At 38.8% G+C, this 8,549-nt stretch overlaps 1 protein-coding gene across 1 annotated transcript; it reads right to left on the bottom strand.

The window, feature by feature from the left end:
• Positions 1-1,601: 1,601 nt before the first annotated feature.
• On the bottom strand, positions 1,602-6,276 carry LOC104452949 (magnesium transporter MRS2-3). The gene is made up of 6 exons (XM_010067446.3): positions 5,688-6,276; positions 4,092-4,280; positions 3,872-4,000; positions 2,946-3,106; positions 2,147-2,369; positions 1,602-2,050 (listed from the first exon to the last, which is right to left on the bottom strand). Exons 1-6 carry the CDS (start codon positions 6,102-6,104, stop codon positions 1,766-1,768), a joined length of 1,404 nt encoding a protein of 467 aa, XP_010065748.2. The 5' UTR covers positions 6,105-6,276; the 3' UTR covers positions 1,602-1,765.
• Positions 6,277-8,549: the final 2,273 nt, after the last annotated feature.

Genomic DNA, 8,549 nt, shown 5'->3' on the forward strand with positions numbered 1-8,549 from the left:
ACTTTTCCTTTATTTTCCCAAAGACCGGCCCAAGCCTTTATTTTCTTCCTCTCCCTCTGTTTCCCTCACGCGTTCCGCAGAAAAGAGAACAACGTACGCGAACAAGAGGACGGCACATAGGAAACAATCGCGAAAGTCGCACCGCAGTCGATGGTCAGGGCAGACCGGCAGCAACAGCTTTACAATGGGGGTTGTTTTTTCATCAAAAAAAAAAAAAAAAACTGAAAATTCATTTCATCAAAAATTGTACCCAAATCTGGACAAGTTTTTATGGCTTTACAATAGGGGTTGTTTTGTGTTGTTTTCTTTGTAGAGACTACGCTAGGTCGTTGCTTGTGCACTTCAATTTGATTATATTTGATTGCGCAATTTTAATATATTGATCGTTATTTGTAGAATGGTTATGATGAACATTAGAATTTTGATAGGCTACCTTGACATTTTGATTAGCAAATAATTAAGTTTGGGTATCAAAAAGGCTTTAGTTAAATAGCTAAGGTAATCAAGTTTCCGATCCCGAAATTTCTAGTTGTGCATGCATCAAGACGATACTTCCGCGTCTTGATTAAGTCTTCTAGTTGACCTTCAACAATGGTTAGTTGCGGCTTTTTTTGAATATATAGATTATGAAAATCAATGTCACTCGAGGTATGGACTTAAGGAGAGTCCACGCCTTATAAGCAAGTACCTCTAAACATATTTTTCTCCCTCACGAGGGGTAGGTCATGACAAAGCCATTCACTAAATTTTATTCGATCGATTCAAAATTATTAATTGTTCTAATAATATACCAATTCTTGTTGAAGCGGCTGATTATTGATAAAATATAAAATATAATTTTATTATGCTAAGTGACTCAAAACAAAATGGTAATGTTGTATTAGAGTTGATAAATTTAATAAGAGTTGGTAAATTATTAGAAAAATTGGTAAATCGGAAATTGGTTAGTCAACATTGATAGGTGGCTCAAAAAAGATTTAATAATCTTAATTATTTTTTTAAGAAGAATGGTTAATATCACAAAAACCCCAAACTAATATATATGTGATAAATTTATCTTAAACTAATTTTTTACCATAAAAAATCCCAAGTTAGTACATTTGTGATAAATTTACCCTTTGTTAGTTTCCGTTAAATTGGATTGATACCATAAAAATTTACAAATTAGTACACCTATCACTAAAAGAGAGTAAAACTCCAAACTAGTACACCCATCAACTGTCACATATTATCCGACTCAGTAATTTGATGGTAAAATTTAATAAAAACTAACATAAGGTAAATTTGTCAGAGGTGTACAAATTTTGAATTTTGATAGTCAAAAATTACTTTGGGATTAATTTGTATTATGTGTAGCATAATAGAGTTTTTGTAGTATTAACCCTAAAAAGAACTCCGATAATTTCTTAAGTATAGTTGATAGTTTGATATAAGAGTCGGTAATTTCAATAAAAGTAAGCACTTATTAAAAAGTTGTAATTCAAAATGAACTAATCAACGTCTATAAGTGGCTCAATTAAGAGTCGTAAATAGTTGGTAATGAACTCAAATAAAGTTAATATTCAGATATGAAACTTAGTAAGTTCAACATAAGTTGTATATATTATTAGAAAAAGTTGTAATTCAAAATCGATCAAATAAATATCGATACATGACTTAAACAAGTTTTGGCAAACTACAGATATAGACACATATTGTAAAAGCATAAACTTTTCTGTGTTTCCACACAGAACATTCTCCGAGCGATGTTGATCTTGTCTGCTAGCTATATTAGCCGTTTATACTTGAACAATGTTATTGCAATAGCGTACAAGACGATCGTCCCGAAGGTGCATCCACTTACTGTCCAGATGAAATTGTTGATCTTCGGATTTGGATTGAGGAAGAGCCAAATTTTGACGTTCATGCCGAATATTCCGGTCACGACAATGAACATGGTGATGAATATGGTTGCCGTCGATATCACCACTCCCATTTGCAGCAGATTGTTTTGCTTGTCATCCAACATTATGTTCACATAGTCCTCCGTGTCTTGAATGTATTCGCTTAGCTTTCAACAGAAACAAAGTAAAAATGTTTTTAATGAACCAAATGAGATTCGCCGTTAAGAGTTCGCGAGCACAAGTGTAGAGTTCGAGATTCGTACCGCGGATAGCTCGTTAAGCGTGCCGTCGAGCTGCACAAAGTAGGCCTCTAGGAGCATTTCCAATTCGGCCACATCGAGGTGCTTGCTTGAGCGTCTTGAGCCACTAAAGCTACCATGAGAGTTACTGTCTTTGACCCTGCCTTCCTTTTCATCATCGTCCAGCGAGCTGCGCGGAGAGCTAGAACTCTCATCCGGCGTGATTTCATCGTCTCCTTTGCGATTCCTGCATGATTAACGGGAAAAGGCTTTGAAGAAATAGAGAGAAATGTAAGAGTTTTTCTAATGTGGACTAAATTAATTGATATTGTAATTTACTGTTTTTACGGTTACCGTAAAACAGGGTTGGTCTAAGGTGAGATAGAAGGTTTCTTAATTAGTTTAATATGGGCTGGCTAGTGTGGCCGAGTTGAGCCTGGCCCGTAATGAGAGGGATTGGCTGGAAACTCTATAAATAGTGCTCAAATCTCTCCTCTAACCCTAATTCTCACATGTATCATCACCTAAGGGGCGTTCACCTAACGCTACACGTGAGGGGGCCGCCTCGTTGAGCTAGTGATACGGAGGGCAATAGAGGAGAAGGACTTGATGCGTGGATCCCCTTGATATATGTGGGTAATCCTTTTATGCTTCCGTTTTATGTTCGATGGATCCCAAAACAGGTGCGTTAATCTTTCTACTCACTTACGTTCTTGTTCTGGTTATGGAGATCTTGGGATTGCGCAATTTGCGTCCAACAAGAAAGATTGAAATTTTTCGGCCTGCGACCGAAAACATGATGCTAGAGACATAGAATGCTTGCCTTTCTTCTTTGTCTGGCTCATGAAACTCATCATCCTCTCCTGAGATCGAGGAAGAAGAAGACGAGGGCTTTTCTTTTTCATCTTGGAGTAGTTTGCTGGTCAAGTACATCTCTGCCATGTCTCCATCATCCTCAAGAAGTTGCTCGATCTCGTTCCTTATCTAGAGATAAAAAAATGATCCACGGTGAACTGTTTCTTTTGATTATTTATGGTCATAGAATTCAATATTAAATATACGTGTTCATCTAACTGTTTAAACTTTTAAATTAATTGATTATATCACTTTCTAGACAGCCTCTACATGCCTCCATGATCCCAATTTTCCATTTTCATAGTTCACATTAATATTATATGGCATACATGATGATTCAAGTCTCTAAACAAAAAAACTTCTCTCATGATTTATTAACTTTTATTTATTTTTCTCACCAACATTAATGACGAGTCATATAATTTTTTCGGTTTATAATCCCTAAAAATAGTTACCAGACAAATGAAATTTGGTAACTCACTAGATTAACCGGTAAAATATAATAAAAAATTAAATCTTGGTAAATAACTCAAATGCGAGTTGGTTATCTGAAACTAAGGGGTAATTTAATCTAACAAAAGTCAGTAGGTTATTCTAACTTAGGTTGGTAATTTTGTAAAATAGTTAGTCAATTCGAAAGGGCTGGTTTAGTAAATTTTAACAAAAGTCTAATAAAAGTTGGGTAAAAAGTTAGTCAATTACTAGCACTATAAAAAAAAAAGGTAGGGTTTGCGTAAAAGTGTTAATGGGTTACGATTAAGTTAATTTAGAGAGAAAAGAAAAAGGCATGAGTCGTTCTCTCTACCAATAGTTCTTTTACACTTACCAACGCATTCGAAGTTAACCAGCATCGAGGAAAATTCTATAGAATTCTGCAGGATGGAAAACTCAAACCTTTTGAACTCGTCCCGTCAACGCGACCAACCGAGCTTTAATCTGCCGGACCCGCTCGAGATGACGGGTGGTAATCTTCGAAAGTAGCTTGTCCAGCGCAGGATTCGCCTCTTGCTCCAATGCCTTTGCCTAAATTTCCAGGCAAACAATTCGAGGATCGATGAGTACGATATGCTGCTTTCCAATGCAGATAACGCAGATGAAAAACCAGAGCCCTTACCTCATCGTCTAAACTAGTGCACGCAGCTTCAAGGCATGCCTCAAAGGCGACAAACTCGAAAGGAAGAGTCTCGGATCTGTCAAGCTGTTGGTTAACATCTCGAGAGTACAACCCCTCCTGATGTGTAGCTTCAAAAATCTGATGTAAAGCTTCCTCAGATTGCTCTTCACCACCACTGCTTCTGTTGACCTGTCATGAGAGAATAATAACGAAAGAAGAATGTCAGCAAAATGTCCTGTATCAAGGTTTTAAGTGCTAGCGACTACCGGAACTAAAGAAAAACAAATTTTCACGGTTGATATTTTTTGTCAGAGCCTTTCACGAGCCAACCGGTTTTGGCTTACCAATACTCGTTTCGACGGGCAATATCTGTTCTGATAGTCGGTGAATGGTGAGGTGTTGTACAGAAGAAATGGGAGACGGTATCTGGGGCAGGATGCGTTTGTTGCACCAGTTGGATGCTGGACAAATCGAACAAATAAAGTACCGCTTCCCCAGGATTGGCTAGACCCAGTCTAAGACCCCAAAGAGATGGTGAGAGCACGAGTTTTTAATTTAAAAAAATAATTAAAAATGGTAGTTCTCAGGACATATTATGAAATGATAAATGGGTTTCTAGATTGTAGCCGCACTATTAACGACGATGTTTCATTTTCTGGTTTAAAAAAAAAAAAGATGTAGAGTTTGACTTTGAAAGTGAAATTAATAGACAGGTGAACTACTCTAGTGTGTTGCTATTTCACATATTTAAGAACAAGAAGAGTAAACCTCGAATTCTACTAGTGAACTGAGCTGTTTTGTTTTCAAGGCATACTAAACAATCACACAATCCACTCTAGTTCACACAATTTCAATTTGAAACTTGAGTAAGAAGATGATGTTATTCGTATAAGGTGACTGATTTTGTCCCTATTTTGGAAGCTTTTCTCAAGATACATTTGTTTCGCGGAAAATGAATTATTTGAGAAATATTTTCCTGAAGATTATCCATTATAATGATTACAAAAATGAATGAATGAAAGAAAAATTCCATCTTTCACGGAAATGTTTAAATATAAATTATTGTCGATAATGAAACATTTTTCATCGATTAATTATTTCAAATAATACAAGCGATTATTTTTTAAAATATATTTCTCAAATCATTCATTTCCCACCAACAAATGAAGCCTTATTGTAAAGTTCACATTGAATTTATTCAAATCACTCGGTATCTAAATCAAACCTATTAAAAGTTTAGAAACAATATTTCATGGTGGACAAAAGCTCAATCAACCCAGTTGAAATTTCAGACGCGAAATTGAGTGTCAAACCAAGAGACAAGGACATGGACGTCTAATAGCACATATCATGGATCAAGGCAAGCCAAGTGTTACGATCTTTTCTCGTTAGTTTCTTTCATATTGAAACAGGGTGATTGACATGGGTGGACGAGGACATTGTCCTCCAGGAGCAGCTAAATAATTCTCAACTTCATAAAGTAAAATGGCATATGCTGACTTTGGACTAATCAATCAGATGCCATGGATTTAGAGTCCATGTCTCCTTTGATAAAGTTCTATTGTATTGACATGCTCAGAAAATACAACTCCGAACCTTCAAGGCGTTGGCCTGATGATGATGCGAGCACCGGCGCTTGAGTTCCTCCACAAAAGGAGCCACCGCAGGATCCTTGGAGTTGAGCAGCCACACGTCCTTGGCCGTGATCACTCCCTTTATGTGCTCCAGCTTGATCACCACCGCCCTCTCCCGCCCAATCACGGTCGACGGGTAGGACAGCGATGGATCCAGGATCCTCAGGTCCCGCGCTGAGAGCCCTGTCCGCCGCTTGATCAGGTGCTTCCCCGCGTCGACGAGCTGGGCCTGGCCCGTCGAGTTGACCACGAGCCAGGTCTTGATCCCGATGCCCTTCTTCCGGAGCCGATGGCTCGCCAAGTGGGCTGCTGGCGTCTGAGGCGGGTTCAGTTCGAGGTCCCCTTTTGGGTTCATCAGAAGATGACCGCCCGGCATCATGTTCTTCTCTCTTCCCGTGAAATCAAAGAGATGATGAATTCGAGATTGAGAAAGTGTTTGATGTCATCTAAAAAGAAAAGGGTTTTTATATTAGAGAGAATAGTTCATCGGAGAAATGAGGCGAAGATGGTGGACATTGGAAAGCACGAATTAAGATTAGTTTTTTGCTATAATTGCTAAGCCTGAAATGCATAGTTTAAGGAAGGTGGAACATGCTTAACACGGCAGGTGATTCGCAGGGACGGCCCTCACTGGGGTTGTTTTTGTGTAGGCGTGGAGAACCATGTCGCATTCGGAGGAGCGCCATACAAGGTGAAAATATCCATGCGCCGCCAAGCCCCTGTTACACAAGCCACTTAGATATGGACACCTGTCGCTCTCGGGCTCACCTCCCAAGGATCTTTTCTCCCATTGAAGACTCCTGCGATATCTCTCTTCCCTCTCTCTCTCTCGTTGGTACATTTACTTTCCATTCGTTTCACGGAAAATATCATGTTTTTGAAAACATTTTCGAAAGTTATTTTCTAGGAAAATGACTCTATTTTCCGATATTCGGCCAAAACCTAAACTTTGAGTGGAAAATATTTTCCACCGTTCGTTAGCTAATTTAATTGTTTGAGAAAAATTATCAAAAATTGAATTTTAATATTTTTAATTGACCAAAAAATTACTTTATTTTTAGTATTTTTTTTAAAATGAATTTTTAATTATTTGTATTTTTAAAAAATCGAAATTTTTATTATTTATTATTTTTTCTTTTCCTTCCTCCTTCCTCCTTCCTCCTCCTTCCGCCGCTACCGCCTCCTTCTTGCTCGACGATGGTCGGCTTCCTAGCGGCCGACCAAGACCCGATGGCGGATCGGCGAGCTCGAGGCTTAGTTGATCTCGCTCGAGCTTGTTGCGAGCTTCCCTGGGCTCAAGGCGTGCCGCGAGCTCGAGCTCGCCCGGATCGGGAGCTCGAGCTCCACCGCCCAGATTTGGTGAGCTGCGAGCTCGCCCCCAGGCCAGCAAGAGCTCGCCTTGCCCGATCGGGCGAGGCCCGATCTTGGCCGCCGAGATCGGGCTAGGTGGAGCCTCACCGGCCCTGGGGTGAGGCTTGAGCTAGCTTGTGGCAGGTCGCCGGATTTGCTGTGGCCGGTCGTCGGCCGCCGCCAAAGAAGAAGATGAAAAGGAAAGAAAGAAAAGAAAAAATAAAAGGAAAAAAAAAATAAAAACTCAATTTAAAAAGAAAAAGAAAAGAAAAGAAAGCATAAAAATAAAAACGAAAATGCATTAGTAAAAAGAAGTAAGATGGAAGAAGTTATGGAAAACGTTTTCCACTTTTCAAAAGTGGAAAATGTTTTCCTCACTTTTAAAGGTGTTTTTCCAATAATGGAAAACATCTTCCTTAACTAGTTCATTTTCCGTGAAACAAACACTGCAAAATCTGGAAAACGTTTTCTGGAAGTCATTTTCCACAAAACGAACGGACCCTACTTTTTTTTTTCCTTGCGCCACCATGGCTGCATAGCTCGACCTCGAGTAACAATGGTCAACCATGGCTGCTTTGACCCCGAGCTCTATGTTCAAACCCGAGCTCCATAGCCATAGAAGTTGCAAGACTATACATTAATCGTCTATGAGCTCTTTGGATGAGGCAATCTAGCACAATAGAGAAAAAAGGAAGAGAAAATGTCTATGTGCTCAAAACTTGAGCTGCTATGGCTACCAAAAACTCTAGGCTTGAGGTCAAGCTCCGTGGCCATGGCGGCCACGAGCATTGGGATCAAGCTCCATAGTCGAGGATGGAGAACACATCGGTGACGCTGATTTGGACGAGTTGTTGGGAGGCACTTCAACGTCTTATGATTTTGGTGTCCATGAAGGAGATGAGGAATTGCAGACGGAGTTGAAGATAGAAAGTCAAGAGGGAGGGAGTGATAAGAGGAGAGAGAGAAAAGAGGTCACTATGAGGAGGACTTCGATTACATGTCGCTCTCTGAGTGGCTTATGTAAAAATGAGGTGGCATCTAAGTTGTATATATGCTATATTTTCTCCAATAGTAACACATGAAAGTGGATCATACAATCTTTCTTGGGCTCTTGTATTATATCAAGTTTCTTCGGCTCTAAAGTGTAAAACTTAAGTGTTTTGCAATCTCAAGTTGAAATGAGCATTAAATAGTACAAAATAAAAATCGAGATGCAACAAATGTCACAATTTATATACGGTGGTCATTTGGGTACCATGTCTTTTTAATCAATTCAGGTGACATAACTTTTAAAAAAATTGACTCAAGCAATAACCACAATTTCCCTTATCGAAAAGTCTAACATGTGGCATTAGATTTCAGTCACTTGTTGAGAATGTCTTTAAAAAGTTATATCATTTAGTTGACTGATTAAAAAGTCATAACAATCAAGTGACTGACTAAAAAAAAAAAAAAAAAGTGACTGACTGAAAAG

This window comes from Eucalyptus grandis, chromosome 7 (assembly GCF_016545825.1).
Source record: "Eucalyptus grandis isolate ANBG69807.140 chromosome 7, ASM1654582v1, whole genome shotgun sequence".
Classification (NCBI taxonomy): Eukaryota; Viridiplantae; Streptophyta; class Magnoliopsida; order Myrtales; family Myrtaceae; genus Eucalyptus; species Eucalyptus grandis.

What these genes read in the sequence shown, in the direction of transcription:
- LOC104452949 (XM_010067446.3), bottom strand. Translation starts at nt 6,104, where the DNA reads ATGATGCCGGGCGGTCATCTTCTGATGAACCCAAAAGGGGACCTCGAA. An exon ending in ATCAGGCCAACGCCTTGAAG is followed by an intron (nt 4,281 to 5,687) that starts GTTCGGAGTTGT and finishes CTCTCATGACAG; the next exon opens with GTCAACAGAAGCAGTGGTGG. An exon ending in GCACTAGTTTAGACGATGAG is followed by an intron (nt 4,001 to 4,091) that starts GTAAGGGCTCTG and finishes CTGGAAATTTAG; the next exon opens with GCAAAGGCATTGGAGCAAGA.